Raw genomic sequence first — 23,242 nt, 5'->3', positions numbered from 1 at the left:
CCAAACTTTCACATCTGGTTCTTCCCTAAAACAAGGTTACATTCTGTTACATTTTCCTTCTGTTCCTGAAAACCAAAAACCAAAAGTATTGTCTCACCTACCAGCCTCTACACCAGCCCACATCTCCTGTTCCATTAAACCTTGAATTTGAGCTTTAGAACTTCCATCCCTCACATCCATCCACATTTCTTCTTTAATCATCTTCTTGAAGGTCCTTCCCATATCCTAGTTAACCCTGTCTTTATATCTTCTCTTTTCAATATTATCTTATTGAGCTCCTGTAATGCAACCGATTGTATTACAACCCCAACAGACACCCGAAAAACTTAATTTTTTGCTTTCATCAAAACTAATCTTACAAGTTTGATGGCGGACAAGACAGTGGCTAAAATACTGTAAATTAGAAATTAATCCAATTATCAAGGCTAAGACATTGAGTCTGCTTACCAGAAGGACAATTTCTAATCAATAAAATTTGATTGATCCTATCTGATTTGTTTTGGAGAGATTATTGAGGGTAATAAGTATTATTGATCGTTACTGACTGATTGCAACTGACCATTTAAACATGACAAGTTGTAAATCTGCCCCATATTTATTAATCATCTGTCTTTCATTCCTTATTTTAAACTTTAGTAAATCTATACCATTCCCTAAATCCAAAACCTGCCTTGCTACTGCCCAAATGTCCAATAAACTGCTTGGCATACTGGAAAAGGATGGGTTTTGGATAGTGAATGGAGGAAATGTGTTTTGCTCTTATCATTAAGGAGCAACTTGTAATCATCTAATGATCTGACTGTTGGGTTTCCAGATACCTGTACTGGTCAGTATTTTATTAGCTTGGCTGGTAAAAAGATTATTACACTGGGTGCCAATTGTATTAATAGTAAAGAAAAATAATAACTCCTAGTATTTATTCCAAGAAAAGCTGGCAACCCTTTGAAAAGTCTACAGGGCAGACTTTGGTAAGATAGATTCATGTGTGCCAGAAAAATCCTGATGTGTCAATCCCACAAAAATCTTGATGTGTCAATCTGAGTAGTTCAGAAAATATAAAATGAAGAGAAATGGTCTTAAAAGTATAACTAACATTATGGTCAAGTAACCCCACTTGATAATGACCATAACCCTGGATTTCCTATACTATAATAAAAATATGTTGTTTTGTGGTTGATCACCTTGAGATATATCCTCTTGAGTTTGTATGCGGGTTTGCTCGGTAACTAGTACCAACTACATACACCGCAAATGCCACCTGGTGGGCAAACTATGGTGCTGCAACAGGTAAGGCTGACAGATGGATGGACCTAGTGTTCAAACCAGCTACTTTATATTCAGGAGCAACAGCTGCTTTAATGCCTTATTGAGACAACTGAGCTTGTTCTCAGCTGTTTCTTGTTATAATTAGGGATGCACCTAATCCAGGATTCGGTTCGGGATTAGGCCAGGATTCCAATTCGGGCAAATCCTTCTGCCTGGCCGAAATGATTCCTAATTTGCATATGCAAATTAGGCACAGGGAGAGAAATCTGGTTTTCCCTTCCCACCTCTAATTTGCATATGCAAATTAGGGTTCGGATTCAAAGGATTTGGGGGTTCAGCCGAATCCAAAATAATTGATTCGGTGCATCCCTAGTTATAATTAAGCCTGGAACTATTCTATCAGGTTAAGGGGTTGAGTAGATCTGGGAAATGTGTTACTTCTGTGGGGTGGAAAATGTACTGCCTGACAAAGGGAGAGTTTTCATTAACTGGTCATCATTTATGGCACCAATAGGCGATGCTATGAACTACAATTCTTTGTGTTTCCTAACTTTTATTGAAGCTCTTGTGATGTCCAGGCACCTCAACAACAATAGTATTACTGTGACTAAAGAGTAAACTGGGGTGCCTGGGCTTACAGTTTGTTTTGTTAATCAATAATTCAATGCTAAATACAATATATCTGCTCGGTTTTTCTTCTCAAAATTATACATCCACAGAGCTACAAAACGTATGAACCGGGACACAGACAAATAAGCTGTCCTGTGTATCTTCTACACCAGTGTTCAGAGAAAGGTCTTCTCCTCATGTGCAAGCACCAGCTACCTCAGCACTTGCCATTGATTCAGAGGCCTAGGAGAACAACAAGTTTTATCTGCAGGCAATGGGGTTACCTACGGTTCATCATTTTATTACAGAATGTCAAAGCCAACACTTTTAAAAGGGGTTGCGTTCTAATATCACCCTACTTTGACTTCTAGACTTACAAATCACTGACCTACAATTTATTGACCCCTTTACAGGAGCACCTTGAGTGGAGAAGGGTAGGGTAAGAAGAGTAGTATTTCTACTTATTTCTTGGGCAATTTCCATCACATTAAATGCATCTTCACACTGAATAGAATTTGGGGTTTAGTTCCAATATCCAGAAACAAAATACAAAAGTGCATTGTTTTTGTGTCCTAATTCTACCATTTTGTGTTGTCCTGCAAATATACAAAACAATGGCAATGTGTTCTCTCTTTCCAGACAAGCATAATCTCAGCCATATTGGTGTCTATGCTTGGGCTTTATCAACCGTAAATATTTAGCTTATTTCAGAGGTAATGCGCAACTGTTTAACTGTAAAGGTGACTTGTTGACAGGTAGCAAGGGGGGACAAGGATGGAGGGTAACCACGAAACGGCGGTGACTAAGAAGTGGGAAGGGCCACAAAGCAGGATAAAAACGACATTGTTTTTCCAGGGTCAATCAGACTCCATTAGACGTGAACTTGTCAAGGTAAGAGCTCCCCTTGTTTGTCCCATAGAACATTCCCTTTACTCTGGGCTAAAAGTGCAAAGCGTAAAACCTTGGGAAAGTGTTTAGTTGCGGATTTAAATGTCCATTTTTCTTCCATTGCCTGACAGGATTAGGCAGGTGTGCGAGGAATCTCGGATGAAACAGACGTTCTCTTATAAAGTCCCCAACATTGGTTCAGCTCAGTTTATTTTAAAGAAGTTGAGAGTTGAGACCATTCTTTAAAAAGTTAAAACATTTTAAATTCTGGCTAAAATCTTTTCTGTTTTTGTAACTACACAAAAGGAATGACCTGGCTCTTTACAAAAAAACAAGAACTTTGGACTCCAGGCTGTGATATCAGAATTTAAATCATCCACTGTTGAATGTATAATTAAAACGTTTAATTATCATTCACTCACTATAGCTTTGCTCTCCAGTTTTAGGCAGAGCATAGCCTACTTGCAAGTTCTCTGTTTCCCCAACTTACCAATCATGTTAAAGATCAAAATGATTTAGGGAAATATGATCAATTTTAGAAGGCATTGCGACAAAGAACAATCTCCGTCATCTCAGAAGGATTGAAAACACAGAAAAAAATTGAGTAATGCGATAGGGAAAGACTATTAAATTCTAGAGCTGTTTGTAGTACAATATGAGGCTATACTGCCTCAGACCAGTGAGTTTGGATTAAGCAACTCAAACTATAGGACCAACGTTGCAAAGTCAACATCTTTGGTCAAAGTCCAAAGTCTGAGTATTTTTGTATCTTCTGAACTTGAAACCCAAGTCCATAAAAGATAGTGTCAAAGACTCTTTGAACGGGACCATTGGTTTTGTTAAATTCTCTTGGTGATTTACTGAACATTTTTTTTGCTCGGTTTGCAAACAAATACATATCCACACAAGGTTAGTCTTAATGTCGGAGCATTTAACTGCTCTTGTTGGAGGACAACAGGCTAAGAACACAATTTACCTTTCAAAAGTACCATTTATATCACTGGCTACTTAGAGCAAACACAATTTGACATGATTAATCTGTATTCAGAAGCAAAACAGAGTTGCTCTTGTGTGACTGTAGACTTGCAGATAAGCAAAATGGTAAATGGCTCGATGGTGTTTACCTGTGAAGCGAAACTAAAGCCAAAACAGATTAATCTTCCGGTCTTCATACCAAATAAAAGAAAAATATAAATACATATTTCTGGGTGACTCTTCTAGAAGCTTGGCATCTACTGTATTTAAAATTTAGACTATACAGTACTATTAAAGGGTTTCTTAAACCATGGGTTCCCATGTTCAAGGTGGGTCCTATAGATCACTTAATACAGTAAAATATTTTCCTACAACAGAATAGAAACTTAGAACATCAGATGTCAGCAGAGCCTTAAGATGTCTAGACAAATGTACCCTGTCTTTACTCTATGTTCTTACTGCTGGGCAAATGGCAATATATCTGTTTAGTACTAGTTTCTATCTAAGTGACCACAGGATTTCTGTCCTTAAAAAAGGTCACCTAATGGGAGAGATTTAATGAGCTGAATTAATGAGAGAACACACAACCATCAGATGAAGAGCAGCTGTTCATTGCGCTGACTCTACTGGAAGATGCAGAAGGTGGAAATCAGGACCACAAATAAACTTAATGTCTGTTAGAAAAGGTGAAACAGTTTTAGAAAGATGGTCGAAAAAACCATGGGAGTAGAAGTTAAGAGGGTCACAACATTTCAGTCTTGTTCTTTTGGAAACCATTGAAGTCAAGCTAAACCTTCTACCGTTCTAATGCAGATGACCTCCCTTATCAGCAAGTTCTTGGTTCTTTTCTTCATCATTTTGGCTGTGAGCTTTGAGTGCTCCGCAGCTCCCAGTGAACCCATGCATCCAGGAGATCAAGCATCCCCAGAGCAACTGGCCAAGTATTATGAAGACTGGTGGCAGTATATAACTTTTATCACCCGCCCCAGGTAGGTGAACAGCTCCATTCTGATATCATGTTGGTTCCAATACCCAACAATCAAAACTTCTACCTCCTACACTAACCTTGTTTACCATCAATGACATCAACATTTGTGCCACTAAATTAAATTCCTGCAACATTCGCTGTCCTACAGTCTATATTACTATCCCTGTATATCAATTATTATAAAATATTATGGCACCTAAGAATTTATAGGTAGATCAGGACCTGGACTGGTTTTAGCAGAAAAAAACATAAGCTAGAAAAATAAGGTGGAAATTAGGGATTCATTAAATTCATTTAGTCTAGTGCTTCTACAAATTTGGCTGAATATCAAACCAAATCCCAATTTGATTTCTATATTAACATTTGTCTAGAAAGAGAATATGCCATTAGCTGACATCTGTTAAAAGATACTGTCAAATCCAAAATAGGTAGACTCCATTCCTGATCTTGTATTGACTTCTAGACATTTGTAATAGTACTAAAAACTGTAAGATTTCCTTCATGCAACAGATTGTTTAACTCAGAATGTTTGTCTTCTCATCCCATTGGATACCCACAATCATCCACCTACTCTCTACTTCTTCATACTGATCAGATCTACCAGTGCCCCCCAACTTATACCAACCATGTTCTATGGACATTTCAAAAGTGGGGACTTGATAGGATTTAGGACTTATGGAGATCTTATTCATGAGGATGATGTTTAATGGGGAGTTAAATAAATAAAATCACAGTACAAGATATTGAATGGTTCATTAAATGTGCATGGATTGGTACCTTCTGAGGCATCTACAAGGATCTTGAAATACATCATTATTTCACCTGTACTATTCATTTTAGATTTGGAAAAAGATGGGAACAACCTGGGGTAGAAAACAGTCACAGCTTCTAATAGTGTATGGTGAGTAATCTCAGTTGTTGGCTGTTGGTTTTCCATGATGCTTATCAGACATTTGTCCACTGTCCCTTTATCGTCCTCTATTATACTATACTGATACTATTTTAATCTTGGTTTCTGCCTGCTTTCTTAGCCTAGAGTACCTATAAATATATCTATTTTTTTCTCCAAAATCAATAAAAGTCTTACTTCCCAAAGCAGCTGTGAATTTGTTCCTACGGAACTTGTTGGTCCACTTATTCTCTAATGTTCCTGTCCTGAATTTGTTCCACCTGAACTTTTTGGTTTGCTTCTCCTCTCATGTTCGTATTCTATTCCGTTCATTTTTCCTTTCTTCTTAACTCTTTCTTTAGAAGATCCTTGAGAATAAAGAACCCAGTGGGAGAATGATCTTCTTGGTTTTAGGAGACTGCAGTGGAACAGGCTGAATGGAGACAGGAGACCCAAAACACCTCTCTAGATAGACCTTTTGTGTTTGAAATATACCCATCTTGTAGTGTTGTGTAAAGAAAATTACTACTTCCCTGGTGATCTGTGTAATAAAAACCAATTCCAGCCTATTGTCTGATGTGTGTTTTATACAGGGTAACTACTGAAAGAACAAAAACAATAGTTTAGTATTACTTAGGCCAGACTGTCTGACTTATGGACCCTATTGGATTGTTTAAAATTATTGGAACTAATATTTGCCACTTTTATTGAATTTTAGGAGGTATGGTGTCCCTCTTTCTTGATGAGACTGCCTGCTCATTCTCTGTATCAGTGGTTACTGAAATGTGGAGGTGACCCTGTAGAGAGGCCCAAATAGGTAGCTGGGGTGCCAATCTTGAAGCACCGTTGTGCTTGTTCTCCTAGAAACTCCTGGAAGTTCAAAGTGAAGGATAATTACATGAAGATAGAGTAGAGGATGAGAAATTGTAAAAGCCATTGCTCTAGAATGATGTTTAAATTCAGCTAATTGGGGGATTTCTGCCCATTTACACGAAACATCAGCAAATTGAACAACCGCATGATATGTTTGGAGCCACAGGGACTGTTCCTTCATGCATATACAGAATACATTTGGTATTAGAAAAACACAATACCCTTAATATGTATACTGACATATCCTTACTCAGTGACTCTATTGGCATTTCCCAGGTATCTACTTAAACTAAGGGTCTTATATATCTTAGGCCTGTGTCTGTGGTCCCAGTAATGATCCAGAGGAATCCACAGACCTGACCAACCTCAATAGAGTCAAAGCTGCTACCGGTCTGCTTTCCCAGCTCCCGAATATTATGTTCCAAACAAAAATACAGCTAATGCAACCAGTATAAAAGAGACCCTGCTCAGTATAGCTTAAAATCAGCAACTGTTGTACTACACCTCCCAGCATCCTTTATACCAGTGGAAGAAGGTTTATTTTAGAAGGCTTTCCATGGAAGCTTATATTCCTATATATGACAGTTGTTCTTTTTTTTGGGGAAGCCAAGCTTCTCTTAAGCTTTATTATTCTTCACCTATGCCTTACGCTCCCTCTGAAACCCTCAGTCTGCCATCCTATACCACCGTAAAGCACAGAATCATGTCACTGGGTAGTGCCCTGATGAACTTCTCTTTTTTGGGGGAAAACTATATCTAAAATAAGAATTCACACTAGGCTTTCAAAATCCCAATATGTTCATACATTCTTTATTACACTGGAAGCGAATATATGTGGTGCAGTGAGGCGCTGCTTTTATCCAGTGTCAGTGTTGTCCCTCACAGTACCCCCTACAAACACCCTTTCATGTTGGTGGGCCCTAGTGCTGGCGATGCCCCTTTAAAAGCCAGCAGCATCTAAGCTGAGCCACAGCTGGGTGATAGGAGAGCTATCGGGACCTTAGCACCCCAGGCCCTTTCTATCCTGCCATCCGCATTGAGAGGGTAGGTGTGCACAGTACGTCTATATTCCTCTATATATAAATATGCAGTGTGCATACCCTGGCTGTGCGTGTGCATAGGAGACACAGACATTAGATGCGCGTGTGCATGCGTACTTGTGTATCGATGTAAACAGGTGTGTTTCTATGTATTTCTGTCCTTAGGTATTTTCATCTTTATCTGTAAATGTTATAAACACTTCTCTACATTCTATCCTTTCTTTATATAGATATATATATCTAGCACACGCTAGACATGCACACGCATACTGTATGTCATATATGGGTGACTGAGTTCTTCATGTGACTGCCTGTATGTCATTTCACTGCTTGTAGAAAATATACTGGGATTGTAAATCCGTTTGGGATCTGTCTCTGGCACCAGGAAAGTAGCCTCGGTTTTCAGAAGGGGAATATAAAAAGTGTCCTATTAATTAGGAGACATATTGTACAGAAGATGGGTGCTGGTCCCTCCCTGGTAATCGCTATGACTCGTTAGGAGTTAAAGTTCACCTCATTAGTTCAAAGTCCAAGGTTTGTAAGACACAGTGAATTAATTGGGCTGAAATTGTGGGGCAGTTTGTGTATTTTCAATGCCAGGGCCTTTTTTTTTGAAACCCTCACTAAATTGAAGTTTCCACCCTTTTATAACATAATAAAGCCCCATGCTGCATGGCTATAAGTTAGGAGCACTTCTACGTGGCCTTGCAATATGAATCTACAGGGTGTGGATTGTGTAGGTGTTCCGTTTTGTTCAGTGATGCAGGAATTCTACAATTTAAATACAAGGTGCCTTGCCAAATTTTAATTGGTTGCTACGGGGTTACCACAAAATTTTATACCAAGTCATCAGGGAAGTATTAAGTATTAAGTATTAAGAAGACATAATCAGACTCAATCTAGGGAAGCCTAGGCTTCATCTGAAACCATAGTGCTTGCAAAACTGTCAAAACGGATCAGGAAGTCCAAGAGAAGACCTCTAGAGGTCAGGAACTGTAACATCTCGGAATCTGCAAGGAATTGTGTATAAAGGTTTCCCGGGGCTTACAGAATCCTTAGAAAAGCAGAGCAGTCCAAGATAAGCATTTAACACACAAAGATGATTTTGGAATAATCCTACAGAGATTCAGGTATTTGTTGATCTTGTCTGGATCCCACTTGAGTAGGACAGTGGCACACAAGCATTCTCCAACTAGAGGACTGCCTCACAAAAGTGCAGATGTTTTGACTGGAGCAATTATTTTAAAATAATATTTAAGGATGGCTTACACAGTGGTATCCATTCAAAATCAGCATGCATATAGGAAATGGCCTACATGAAGCTGTAAGATGGTGACTGTCTTTTAACACCTCTGTTTGCTGCAGGTAACCGAGGATCTCTTGCACAACTCTTCATTTGTAATATTCTCTCGCTCTCTATTTTCTTCTGGAAATCTTTTGGGTTCCCAATGCCTGTCGCTCTGCCTTCCCACAATTCAGACCCTGGTAAGTACAGATAAATCACAAATAAACTTTTACTCAATGGTGCTCATGATTCTCCCTTGCTATTGTCTTACTCATTCTTAAAGTTTCAGAGTCCCCAAAAAATGGTCCATCTCGGCACGTCACTGACTGTACTCTCACCATTCTCCCTCTATACCTGTCACTTTCTTTAGTAGAGGTCAGTTTTCCTCCTCACTGCTACTCACTACTACTCACAACTCACACTATGCCTTACACTGTGGCTTATCACTGTCACACTTTTTGAGTCACACTATAGAGTTCGAAATGGTCACAAAATTTCAGTTAAACCTTTTATTTTTCTCTTCCATTATTAGTAACAATTCCTCCTCCCTACTGCTCACATGTCTCCTTTTTACTACTCATGTCTCTGCCTCTTTCTCACTTATTTTTCTCCCTCATTACATCTACCAATTCTCCCTCACTACTACACATACTACTACACATAGGTATCTAAAATACTCCCATTTCTGCTGTTTATTCTTCTCTCTCGCTACTACTCCCAGGCATCTCTACTACTCACATCTCTGCTTCACTCTTCTCACAGCTTTCATTACTACTCCCAGCTCTGCTTTACTCTCACTTATCCTTCTCCCTCATACTCCTTACAGATGCATCTCATTACTGTACACAGTTATACTACTCCCATATCTGCTCCTTATTCTTGTCTCTAATCACTACTCACAGTTCATATTCACTGCTCTGTCTCTCAACCCCTTACTTTACTCTTACTCCTGCTCCTTGAGTAAACTGTACATTCCAGTTACAACTACAATCATAGTTAAGGCAAAATGTGTCTTTCTAACCACAAGTAAGTACAATTGTGCTCGTAGTGTCAGATTAACCATTTGTGTAAAACAGACTTAATCTGGGCCTTCAACAACACAGCGTGGCCTATTTCTGCTGCCTTTTATCCCCTTATCTCAGAAACATCCTATCCCGTGCTTGGCCATTATTTTCCTTGTTTTCCTGTTTCTCTCTCCTTTTCATTCACAGTATCTGCCCCATTGATCTTGATCACCCCCTGTCCTTTTATTTTCTTCTCTGTTCTTTGTTCCTACCCCAGAGCTGTCATCTAGCCCCATCTTACTGAGGTGATAATATCCACTCAGGGCATTTTAAGACCTTGTTTCATGTTACCATTAAAAATGAAGAGGAATTAGGTTTAAAAAACACTTTATGCCCCTAATGTCATGGGGTTAGTTGATACCTCTGCTTCTCTGCATTTTCTCAATGCTCTGAGCCGATACATTTTATGCTCGACCCCAACTCTTTCTGACTGTTTCCCCCCTCCCCCCCATTCAGTCTAATGAGGCGGAGCTTGGATGCAGGCTCACAATAATTAATCTGCTCTCGTTAACCTGCCCAATGTGTGAATTATGCATATGCATGTTACAGGAAAGCACCCAGCCATTTAAATTCCCTCACTGAATATTCATCATTTATTTCAAATTAATTTCTTCTCTCTAGATATATTTATTATAAATAGACTCTGTATATGTCTCAAAGCAGTAGAGGGGGTTAACATTCCCAGCATCCCGGCTGGTACCCATACTGTGTAATCCAGGGTTACCATGGAAACTGGAGAGAGTGATGCTCCGAGAACATGAGCCTTAAAAGGGCACTCATGAGGAGACGAGGATAAGCTGATGAGGAATAGAGAGATGGAAATGTAGGACCCCCCTTGCTTCTACCCAGGCCCCTGGATATGGAACATTTTGGCTGCAACCAACCAGGATAAAGCCTGGGGACTATCCTTTTCTTTTATTGGTTAAAGAGCTATCTCATATTTAACCCCCAAGAGGTTACTTTCTAAAGGGATATTTTGACCCCGATCTTCCCTGTTTGGGAGAAGTGACTGTATCTATTTGTATGGTTATCCTTTTTCTTTCCTGCTGCAGTCATTATTCCCAGGAATCATCTGTATGGGAATAACTGTGTTGGGATGGGGAGGGCGTGAGACGGAGAGACACAGAGAGAGGCAGGAGAGCAGAAGGCAGAGCAGCCAGAAGGGAAAGCGAGAGAGAGAAGAAAATGAACTGGTACTGATCCCACAGGAAAAGCCTGGGACACTCTAGGAAGAAGTGTCAATACATTGGGAAGGGAGGGTTTCCCTAGGCTATAGATACTGGTTTCACAATGGGAAGTCCAATAAGTGGGGTTTCTGGCGAGGGGGTTTCCCTGGACTCAGCAGAGGAGCTGGAAATACACAGAGAAGGTAACTTACTGTCAATCACCCTGCCTACCACCAATCCCCAAATATACCTTATACTTGTGCCTTGTGCCTCTTACCTACCTTGTACAGCCCCAATTGTTCCCAGTGTTAAATGTCAACTGACAACATACCAGTCTTTCTCTTCTTTTACCCACAACCACAACCCAACAACAAGTTCCTTTGTCTTCCCCGTATACCTAATGCATCCACAGCCTTCACTGCTCAGCCTACCTTTTGCCCTGTGTTATTCCATATATTCTACACTTGCAGTGCAACAAATACCCTCTCTTAGCCCTCCCCTTCTAAATCATTGAAATGCTTCTTAGCTATATTATCCTTGTAGAGACCACAGCAATCTTGTAGTCACTACATATATTAGCCGACCCGCAGTGCCTTTAAGCCAAATGAACATTATACCCTAATTGCTCGTTCACTTTAATTCTGCCCATTGCAGGCTGGCCATTAATTGCATTGCTATTATGTTTAATTGATACCAGATTCACAATTAACTACTAAATTCCAGATGTAAGGAAATTACATCTTTATCTTGCCAGTACCTGAGATTTTGCTAAGAGAGTATTCATATTCTATTGGTTAGGACCACCTAAGCAGTGGAAGATACCATTAAATGTTTAATTATTGCTTTGTTAATCCCATCCAATTCCTCCCGATCAATAGTGGTGCTAAAAGTTGTTTTGACTTCACATTTAAAATAGGGTTTGGATGAAATGGTATCATGCCATAAAGACATGATATAGTAGTGCCTTCTTCTTATTAATCCCCAGGCTTGTTATTTCAGGATGTATCCAAGCATTTTGTTCATTTCCAGGCGGCACTAATCCAACAAATATTACATTTATCTGTCCTCTAAGCCAGGACTGTCCAACTGGAGGCCCAAGAACCAAAAGTGGCCCTCCAAAGTATTTTAATGGCCCTCTGCCTGCCTATGGGCCCCATAATTGCTTTGTATAACATCATCAAATTGATATAATTTTCCCAACTAACTGGCCCACTACATGTAAAGAGTTGGCCAGCACTGCTCTTAAGGTGGCCATAGACGTAACGATTCTTAAAGATCGTAAAGATCTTTTCAAGAAAGATTGTTTGTTTCAACACACACGTGTAGAGTTGAATCATCAGATATACAGGTAGAAACAATTGAATTCTACCTGTATCTGACGGTTCATCAATGGCCGATGTTCAGGTGCCTTCAAAGGCACCCGATCAATATTTTTCATCCAGCCGACCAATATCCAAGTCTTCTGCCGATATCGGTCGGCTCTTTTCCCACCATACACACATCGAATATCGTACGAAAATTAGTTTCGAGGGATATTATCTGTGCGTCTATGGCCACCTTAAGGCATTCAGCTTCATCTATCCACTCTTAAAACATCTAATGACAACACTGGCTAATCTCTACTACTTAGATAAAAGCACTACAATCTATTCTACCCACTAACCATTACTACATGACTCAACCCCCCTCTTTCAGTCATGTAGTAATAGCCTGTGTTTCTGGTTCCCTGTCCATCTCCCAATTTGGAAAACAGTAGGTCCAGGAAACTATCTGAGATCTCTAACTGATGCTCTTGACTTGTCTCACAGCCATGCAGCGGGTCCTTCACAATCTCTCAGACCTTCCTCCTTCTTCAGATCTGGATCTGATTTTCCTCAAAGGAATCATGGAGAGTCCAAAGGTGAGACAACTTGCAAAACCGTGGAATGTTTGTAGAGTTCCTGGGTCTGAGACAAGGACATAATAAGACAGGGTGTGTGTTGGTGACACCAATCTTTCATGATCAGTAGAAGAGGGCAATGTACAATCCAAAAAACCCAAAGGATGACTGGAAATGTTGGTGTTTGAGCAAATAGTGAGGCCCATTCGTCTTTTACACTTGTTGTTTTCTTTTGTTTGTTTCAACCCTATTTTTTCTGTATTTTTCATACACTATCTAGGCTCATGAATGCTTGGAGGAGACCCGTCTGGAAGCTGTGAGAGAAAATAATCTGCAACTGGTACAGGAGATTCTGCAAGATATGGCAGGAGTAAGAGACACAAGTGATATAGCAGCTGAGCTGCAGGGAATCCTTCAAGAACCTCACTTTCAGGTATACCAGTTCTCTGTTTCTTGACAGGAAACTACTCATGTCTAAATAGACAAAAGGTACTTAAAGGACAATGGGATGGCACCCCCTTGTCTTACTACACTTTGGATAAGCTCTGCCGTGTGCCTGTGATGAGGATGCTTTTTTTGGACAGTGGGGATTTGCTTCTCTTTCTGATACTACCATCCTCAGGATTAGCCGACCCATAGGGGTAAAGGCCAAGAAGTGATTAGATGGTTCCGAAGGTTCAGATATGCTACAAGTTTTGTTAACAATGTTGCATCACGCGATACTCAGGGAGAATGTACTTGCATTGATAACAGTAGTCTTGACCCTTGATGCATTTTATAGTCTATTTCACTTGTCGTCTACTTGATTGGCCAATAGTTGTTGAGCGTGTGGTGTAGCTTAAGATGCATTCACTTAATACAAAAAGCCGAGTCTGATGAATGGCCACTCTTGGCTCCATATTGGTGCATTGAACCATGCCACTTTGCTCATGTAATCTATGCTGTGCACATGTACAGCCAATAAACATATCCTCTCATTGACTAGGCCATGGGATCAATTAAATATTTCCCTTAGGGTGTAGGCTAGATAGATAGTGAAGCTTATGCATGAGGGCATCTGTTAAAACAAGTATAGTCCATTTATAATTCTTGACTTTATGTCTGTGCTCTGCTGTCGTAGGTCAGTATATTAAGGGTCATTTACAAATGCAGCCGCAAGGGAGGTTGTTCCAAAATAGAGATAAATGTGCCAAATGTTGGCGCTGTTAATGAAGGCACGTGTGTCCAATGATACGCCTTGCAATTGCACCAAGCCATTGCATCTGTCCTATCTTTTCCATTGAATCATGCACAAGTGCGCCTATAGCTGTCAGAGAACCCTGGAGCTCAACCACCCTGAATCTGGCCCTGGAGCTCCACCACCCTAAATCTGGCCCTGGAGCTCCACCACCCTAAATCTGGCCCTGGATCTCCACTACCCTGAATCTGGGGATAATTCTAGGGTTCCCACAACAGGTTGTGTCAACAGAAGCTGCAGACTTGCGCCAAAAGAATCACACACTGATGCCTTTTAACGATGGACAGAACCTCAACTTGTCATTGACAACTTGCACCCGATTTGAAAACGTGCACAGGTGCAACTGGGCTTGTTTTGACACATTGGAGGGTGCAATTATGGTGGAATTAGAGGATAAAATGCTGCATTTTGGGTAAAAACCTGCTAAGTTGTCTCCTTGTCTTCTTCAATGATCTTTAAACATTTTAAACCTGCTTTTCAAGTACAAGGAAGGAGGACCCGAATGTCTGTGCATCTGAAATCAATGTAACTAACCACAGCACCATCATGCTGCCAATACAATTGATCTGTTTCTCTTTGTTCATCCTTTTTTCTGACCTATCCTCCCCATAGTATCCAGATGCACTTTATAAATTGTCAGTCACTTATTTTCATTACCTTTCTGCATTTTACATTTTCATTGTCCGAAAAATGGCTGCATAATTTGTTCTCCTGGTAATTTAAAGGTAGTTGATTCTTCCTTTTGGAATTCAAATCCCTCTCTGCCTGTTCCAGTCCCTATTACAGACTCACGATTCGGTTGCTTCAAAGAATTACGAGACACCTCCTCCCAGCCCAATGTTGGACCCCACCCTGAGTAACCAGCCAGTCCCACCTGATGCAGTGCGCATGGTGGGAATAAGAAAGAGTGCTGGAGAGCACCTGGTAAGTTGGTATGCTTTCTTACCCTATAGCATAATTGGAACCACATTGGTGAATTATTCTATAATAGACTAGGTATGAGCAAATTTTCTTTCAGAGTGGCAGGACTCCCTTTCATTTTGCACAAGAAACAACACAGAGATAAAAAATGGCCATGGATGCCAATGCACATGGACAAAAAATTAGGTTTCCAAAAAATATGGACATTTGAAGGCTACTTTATTTTCTTGTCTGTGTCTCATGCAGGGTGTGACATTCCGTGTAGAAGGTGGAGAGCTTGTGATTGCACGTATTCTGCACGGTGGGGTCATTGATCAGCAGGGCCTCCTGCATGTAGGGGATGTGATCAGAGAAGTGAATGGGAGAGAAGTGGGCAGCGACCCACAGGCATTGCAAGAGATGCTCCGAGAGGCCAGCGGCAGCGTGGTGCTGAAAATACTACCCAGCTATCAGGAGCAGCATCCTCTGCGGCAGGTATCCTGATAGAATGGACATTTTTCTTTGACAGTTATCCTTAACTAGAAACTTAACACATTTTGTAAGTAGGTTCAGTGAATGCTGGTCATTTGATCAGTCTCGAAAGTTATGTCCAACACAAATACCTTTGTCACAAGGTTTGGTAGTCCCTAAGGACCTTATTTGTGCCTAGAAGCTTTTCCCCCTTCTCTACAAACATCAAGTTTTGGTGACTGATTGGTCTAGACCAGTTCCATTCACAGTCCCGTGTTAGCACGTATGAAATGTATGAAATTCCTTATAATACAATAATCGTTCATTTTTTTGCAGGTGTTTGTTAAGTGTCACTTCAGTTATGATCCTTCCAGTGACAGTTTGATACCCTGTAAAGAGGCTGGCTTGGCTTTCAAAGCTGGAGACCTTCTTCAGATTGTCAATCAAGAGGATCCCAACTGGTGGCAGGTAGGGGTACTGGATATATATATATATATATATATATATAAGATAATCAGGAAGCCGGCACAGCACGTCAAAAAGTCATCGCTGCCTGGGTGCAATATGCCCAAAAATTAAGTAGAGAAGTGAAGACGCTCGCACTCACAGGACTTATCAAAGTCAAAAATTGTGTTTATTTCAATATAAGTAACTAACGTTTCGGCTTTCCCTTTGAGAAAGGCTTGAGTGCAAGCCGAAACGTTAGTTACTTATATTGAAATAAACACAATTTTTGACTTTGATAAGTCCTGTGAGTGCGAGCTTCTTCACTTCTCTCTCTCTCTCTCTATATATATATATATATATATATATATACATAAATTATAAAAATAGATATGTATCTCTGTCTCTTTTCTAATTGTTATTGTTCCCCAGGCCTGTCTGGTGAAGGGTGGCACTGCAGGTTTGATCCCCAGCCAGTTACTGGAGGAGAAGAGGAAAGCATTTGTAAAACGGGATGGGGAGCTCACTCCAAACTCCAGTTAGTAATTTCTAATAGAAAAAGTATTTTGAGGTCGGGATGTGTACATGAAGTAGACTGCATCGTGTGAAATCAAATGTTTGTCATATAAGAGCAATATACCCTCTTTCTCAACATTGGTTCAATGAATAGGGCTTATAGAATATGTAAACCTCAAATAATGAAGTAAAATAGCTCAGGGTGCTCTTCTAAGCACTTTTGCACTTTACATTCATAATTTATCTTTTTTAGTTTCCGAGCTATCAACTTTTTTTTATTAACTGGCAATATAATGAATTGTGTAATAACAGCACCACCTGTTGGTCAGTTCCTCTGACTGTACCGTACTTTTGGAGAGGGCTACGATCAGAAGGAAAACAGAGCCATATTCTGATGTTCACCAACCAAATCAAATAACCTTGTGTATTTATTATCTAGTATGCATCTGTCTGCAGGCACACTAAGGGTCAGTTTTGATGACTCTGGGCAAGAACCCTAAGTGGTGTAAGAGTATGCCCCTTAGTGCTCAGGAACCTCTCGCCAGTCACCCAGTGTTGTACGAATATAATCTTCATGCAATTGTAATGGTGAATAACATAGCGTCAATGTTAACATTCACTGTTGTGTGCCCATAGGTGCTCTATGTGGAAGTATTGGTGGAAAGAAAAAGAAGAGGATTATGTATGTAACGACAAAAAATGCTGGTAAGTTATACATGTCTTTCACTCTTTGCACCCTGGTCTGCCTTGAGGCTCAAAGCTCCAGGCTCAAAGCACATGGTAAAACATAGTAGAAAATGACAGTACCCTGGACATCTCACTCATAGATGACATGTCAAAGGTTTGCAGTTACCTATGAGTAAGAAGTCAGAAAAATGAACTCTAAATCATTAGACAATTAGACAAGCATACATACTATTATGACTTTCTTTCTGCAGAGTTTGACCGCCACGAGTTACTGATCTATGAGGAGGTTGCGCGTATGCCCCCTTTCCGTAGGAAGACTCTCATCTTAATCGGAGCTCAGGGTGTGGGGAGGAGAAGCTTGAAGAACAAACTGCTGACTTCTGACTCTTCAAGATATGGCACCACAATCCCATGTGAGTCCTACTCCTTTACTCATTAGACAAGGCAAGGGCTTCTCTAAAGCTGGACATACACATATCATCTAGGTCTGCCAGCTGTCTCATTAGCTGCCAACCTAGAGCAGGATCTTTCCAGTCTTCTGTAGTCATCTGAGCTGACCAAGTGGCTAAATAATGTCCAGTTGGTCTGATAAATATTTTTTAAAGTGTTGTTATTATTGCTAATTTGGCCTCTGGGAGAATAGTTCCCTTGAAGTCCTTGGAAAGGATAATTTTATCATTAAGAAGAAGGTGTCTTTCTTTGTGTTAGTCTGTTAATGCCCTTTGTATCATTTGCCCACAGACACTTCTCGCAAGAGAAAAGAAGGAGAGTGGGATGGCCAGTCATATTCCTTTGTGACCAGGTCAGAGATGGAACAGGACATCAAGGCTGGTCGATATTTGGAGCATGGGGAGTACGAAGGAAACCTATATGGCACCAAAATCAGTTCAATCCAGGAAGTGGTGGCATCAGGAAAAATGTGTGTGCTGGATGTCAACCCCCAGGTCTGTGAACATTGAAGCAACCCAAGAAAGGGTGAAAAATTCCTGAAGTTAAAAAAGATAATATGATTTTATTAAAAACTACTTAGCATTTTACAGGAACCAGAATAGCCTACATTGCTCTCTAACTATCTGGACTTCAGTGAATAAACTGAATTTTTGTCCCTTAGGCTGTGAAAGTTCTCCGGACAGCAGAATTTGTACCTTATGTGGTGTTCGTCGGGGCCCCAGACTTCCAGACTCTAAAATCAAACAATCTGTCGGCTGTGGAGGTGGGAATTACAAACAAGCAGTTGACGGTGAGTATAAGGTCTCAAGTACTTCCACATTCATTAGTTTCACTGCTTCTATGGAATCTGTTTGATCAGTCCCAAACTCTCCTCACTCTAAATTGTCTTCTTCTATATTTGCATAGGATGCTGAGCTTCTACGCATTGTAGAAGAGAGCGAGCGTCTCCAGCAAGCTTATGGGCATTACTTCGATCTTACTTTGGTCAACTACGATCTGGATCAGACATTCCAGGAACTGCAGGAGGCTCTGGAGAAGCTTAACTCTGAGCCACAGTGGGTTCCAGTCAGCTGGGTTTATTAAACCTCAAAGTTCTCATTTTCTCAGTTTAATATATATATATATTATATTATTTATTGGTCATGTCCTTAATAATTCATATTTGTACAGAGATTTCACATAATGGTTCCTTTCCCATTAAGCTAGAAAGAGACACATCTGTAGAACTACAAATCCCAGATGACTTAACTAAGAGGATCTTGGGGTTTGACCTATATATCCACATCTAATTATATCCATTTTTATATTCGTATATCTGGAAATTTCTAAGTCCCCGCAAAAAGCAGGAACCTGGCATCTTTTTGGATGGCAGGAGAGCTATACATTCAATTTTTTTACCCATTAAAACTATCATTGGATTGGCTAATTTTGAGAAAAGTCATGTAACTCAAAAAAAAAACACAAGACCATTGATTTACAGAGTTTAGGGGGAACTTCAGACCTTTCTGCTGCCTCAGGAGGCAAACTGGATGCTTCTCTTCAATTCCTTGAATTCAGACTGGGCTAGGGGGGCACAGTAGTTAAAGGGGAACAGTTATAAAAACATAAAAGTGTCACCTAAGCCAAGGTCCTCATTTTGCATCATTGCTTGTACCACATCACAGAGATAATGTGTAATTTGTAATAATTAACTTATTAGAAATAGTATGAAATACACAAAGGGCACCATTTTGCAACAAACCAAAATATTCTTGATGACCATAACCAAGACACCAGGCAAAAATGTAAATATTACTGTTTTTTAAGTTCATATTGAATAACAGTAGATATATAGGTGGTAGAACATCCAAGCTTCATATCACCCAAAAGATTCTTCAGGATCCAAATTATGAGCGCATCTCGACAGCTCATTGGACCACATAAGGAAGCAAAATCATCAGTCTTTATCAACTGGGGCTGTTGGGAAATTGGTATTGGTGATAGTTCACCTTAGTCCAAGTGTGCAATCTGGTGGAACTTCCCTGGTCCCCAGGGCAGAGGCAAAACACTTCAGATCAGCCTTATTAGGATGCACAACTGTTAGGGTTATGTATGACTATATGGGACAATATTGTTATTAGGTAATAAATAATGATTTCCCATGTATAGAAACCTATTGTAACCAAAAAGTAGTTGGCATTTACTCTACACTATATGGCTAAAAGTAGTGGGACACCTGCCAGGAAAAAAGCATTCCCAAGCAATTATTTTGTTGCTACTCTTCTGTGAAGGCTTTCTACTAGATGTTGAAATATTGTTGATGGGATTTGCTGACATTCCACCTCATCACACCTAATAAAGTTGGGCGCTGATGTTGGGGATCTGGTTGCAGTCAGAGTTCACATTTATACCACAGGGTTTCCATTGGCTTGAAGTTTGAGCTTTGTGCAGGCCAGTCATGTTCTTCACAGCAAAGCCATTTGTAATGGACCTGGTTTTGTGCATAGGGGCATTATTGTGCAGGAAAAAAACCTTTTCCAAAAGGTTTCCACAGGGTAGGAATTCAAGATTATCACATTGTAGCCATAAGATTTGCTTTCAGTGGAATCCAGACTTTTCCGTCAGACTTTCAAATGGTGGAATTACATTTATTAATCCAGAGCATTTCAACCACTTCAAAGTCTAATGATGGTGGACTTCACACCATTCCAGCAGGCCCTTGCCATTGCACATTGTAATGTTATGTTTTTTTTGCCTCTATGAATAGTTCTTGAGCTGACATTCCTTCGTCAGACAGGTTGAAACTTAACAACGATTGTTCCAATCGAGGGTGTCATTTTCTATAGTGTCTGGATCCTTTAGGCCATATAGTGGGCTAGTGCAACTCAACAATTGAAGAAAGCACCCAAGTAACATCGGTGGGTTACTACCTTCAGTTTACCAATTAACTTTATTCAATATCTGTTTGTTTAGCCATTTTAAATCCTCCAGCTACATTTTAGTCTAGATTCAGAATCTAAAAATGGCTAAATATCCCTGCCACTGGTCTCGGAATAATCTACCTGGGTCCTACATCTACTGTACCTGACTGTTAGTTGAACAAGACAATGGCGTGTTCCAGTGATAGGCATACCTATGTATTTGTGTGAATATTTTAGATTTTATATTTTCAACTGATATATTTAAAGATAACTATACTCAATTTATCTGTACACAGTATTGTTTCTGTAGGAATGTGACTTTTGTAGTGTGGATACTTCACTGTAGGCTTTTGAGGCCTAATGTCAGAAAACCCAACATGATGTGGTTTTCTATTCACAGCATAGCACTGCCAGATATTTGTGATATACTATAAGTTGACCCGATACCTCCCAGAGTGTAATTAGCATTTTCTCCTTGTAGCATTTTATGTTGTATATTTCAGATTTAAATAAAAAGTTATATATCTCTATATATGAAATGACAGAACATTGTTTTGGTTTTCTTTGTGGGTGGGCTGGATCCTTTGGTTCATCGCTGTCTGTGGTTTGTAGTTGAGACACCTGCTGGTGCTTGGCAGGAATGACAAGGGCTCTTACGAGTATTTCCTTATGAAATTATATAGCCATTAAGATTCACCATTCCATTTGAGAAGCAGAAGCACAACAAGAATTATAGGCAGTGCTAAACTTACAATATGAACACAGCAGAAAGTGTGCAATGGAAGGAAAACCCCCTAAATAATGCACAAGGTGTAACTTTTTGGGAATCTATACCACTGCTCTGTCAGTAGCACAGATGCCAAATGATTGCAGATATGCCTCCTGCATTTATAAAGACCATAAAAATAACAACAGTTTGGGATCCAGCAGTCATTATCCAAGCATAACCCCATTGTCTTGATGGGGAAAGTAACCCTGTGTCCCATCAAATTCCCATTCCCTTCTGCACTTGTTTGTTACAGGGCAGGATTTGTTTAGCAGTGGTCTGGCAGGAGCGGCACATGGTGGGCTGCTCTGTTCCTGTGTTGTTCTCAACCGGATTCTGTATCTGGACTAAATCATCATGAAGAAGAGACTTAAAAGACAAAGTGGGACATTTACTAAGATTCGTAGTTGAGCCAGGCGTAACTTCGCCGCACTTCGCCGGGCGTAGTTTCTCCAGCGCTCCGCAAATTCACTTGAATTTGCGAAGTAACGAAAATGTCCAACGCTAGCGAATTGACGCTAGCGTTTGGCGCTTCGGTGCATAGTGAATTTGCCCCAAAGAAGTAAGAAAATGAATTGAGGCTAGGGTTGCCACCAGGCCGGTATTTTACTGACCTTGCTGGTAAAAATGATGGTTGATCCCAATGTTATAAATAGGGAAAAAAGATAAGTATATAGACAGGCCTGTATTTTTTTTTTCAGAAAATGTGGCAACCTTAATTGAGGCACACACAAACCTATCCCAGCATGTGCTCATAATGACGTATCCCCCACCCCAGCAGCACCCAGGCAGTGGTGCATAAATGGAAATGAAAATGCACAGCAAAAGCATCACATAGTAAACAGTGTTGGCCAACTTTGTGTTTACAATTTGTAGAATTAAAGGTTTACTCCATTTTACACTAAATGTCCCAGCATCCACAAAGAAAGGCTTGCTGATGGCACTAGGTGTGTTAGTCTGGTTGTCATTGTCTATTGTGTATATAAATCTAAGGGCATGGACTGACATTGCTTGCTCAACCCTCATCTTGTATTGAATAACTGTTATACAGTACACACCACTGCACATATTGTTATATAATAATTCAGATTTAATTTTATTTTGATCCTTTATTTTCGGGCAGGAAGCATCACTTTGTCCTCTTCTCTTATACTTCTTCTTTATTGTATTATCTTCATTCTCTTTGTTCTTTTACCCAGCAATACCCTAAACCTCCTCTGAGAGGCCCATGTACTTCCTACTACATCTCTCCTGTGTTTCTTTCTTACTTTTCTTACTGTTTTAACTCAATAACTCAATATCATCATATTACCACATATTACCCTTTCTTTTAACTATTATTCCTCCAAGTGCTTCCTATAATTACTCTCTATAGCTCCTCTATTACCCCTATTACTCTTCCCTATACGTTATCTGATTGATTCATGCTACTATTGTCCATGTAACCTCTTTTGCATCTTATAGCCCTCCTTAAAACTATTTCTACTTCATAAAACCATCCCTATAACTCCTTCTTTTGCTCCATATAACCCTCCCGAGTCGCTCCTCCTATTGTTCCATATAACCCTTCCTATAACTTTTGCTATTGCTCCATATACCCCTCCCTATAACTCCTCCTATTGCTCCATATACCCCTCCCTATAACTCCTCCTATTGCTCCATACACCCCTCCCTATAACTCCTCCTATTGCTCCATATAACCCTCCCTATAACTCCTCCTATTGCTCCATATACCCCTCTCTATAACTCCTCCTATTGCTCCATACACCCCTCCCTATAACTCCTCCTATTGCTCCATATAACCCTCCCTATAACTCCTCCTATTGCTCCATATAACCCTCCCTATAACTCCTCCTATTGCTCCATATAACCCTTCCTATAACTCTTCCTATTGCTCCATATAACCCTCCCTATAATCCTCCTTTTGCTCCATATAACCTCCCTATATC

At 40.0% G+C, this 23,242-nt stretch overlaps 1 protein-coding gene and 1 long non-coding RNA gene across 4 annotated transcripts; both read left to right on the top strand.

Annotated features, from left to right (window-relative positions):
• Positions 1–2,721: 2,721 nt before the first annotated feature.
• On the top strand, positions 2,722–6,182 carry LOC121398132. Its single transcript, XR_005964125.1, has 4 exons — positions 2,722–2,766; positions 4,552–4,727; positions 5,567–5,627; positions 5,978–6,182. It is a non-coding gene; the product is annotated as an uncharacterized LOC121398132 (long non-coding RNA).
• Positions 6,183–7,419: 1,237 nt separating this feature from the next.
• mpp2.L (membrane protein, palmitoylated 2 L homeolog) lies at positions 7,420–21,071 on the top strand. 3 transcript variants are annotated; one of them, XM_041576671.1, is made up of 13 exons: positions 7,420–7,532; positions 8,894–9,013; positions 12,852–12,943; positions 13,203–13,355; positions 14,934–15,083; positions 15,327–15,554; positions 15,867–15,998; positions 16,407–16,512; positions 17,127–17,195; positions 17,429–17,590; positions 17,919–18,121; positions 18,289–18,417; positions 18,534–21,071. In XM_041576671.1, exons 2-13 carry the CDS (start codon positions 8,977–8,979, stop codon positions 18,708–18,710), a joined length of 1,638 nt encoding a protein of 545 aa, XP_041432605.1. In that variant the 5' UTR covers positions 7,420–7,532; positions 8,894–8,976; the 3' UTR covers positions 18,711–21,071. The 3 variants fall into 3 exon arrangements, with proteins under 3 accessions (XP_041432605.1, XP_041432606.1, XP_041432604.1); XM_041576672.1 differs by having other exon boundaries at positions 7,420–7,545; XM_041576670.1 differs by lacking the exons at positions 7,420–7,532; positions 8,894–9,013 and adding an exon at positions 10,699–11,246.
• The last annotated feature ends 2,171 nt before the right edge of the window (positions 21,072–23,242 follow it).

Source organism: Xenopus laevis, chromosome 9_10L, assembly GCF_017654675.1.
Source record: "Xenopus laevis strain J_2021 chromosome 9_10L, Xenopus_laevis_v10.1, whole genome shotgun sequence".
NCBI lineage: Eukaryota > Metazoa > Chordata > Amphibia > Anura > Pipidae > Xenopus > Xenopus laevis.
This window is presented reverse-complemented; position numbering and strand designations above follow the sequence as displayed.

Coding starts and splice junctions, on each gene's coding strand:
- mpp2.L (XM_041576670.1), top strand. CDS start 11,168: ATGGGAAGTCCAATAAGTGGGGTTTCTGGCGAGGGGGTTTCCCTGGAC. Junction 15,555..15,866: donor AGCAGCATCCTCTGCGGCAG/GTATCCTGATAG, acceptor ATTTTTTTGCAG/GTGTTTGTTAAGTGTCACTT. Junction 17,591..17,918: donor ATATGGCACCACAATCCCAT/GTGAGTCCTACT, acceptor ATTTGCCCACAG/ACACTTCTCGCAAGAGAAAA.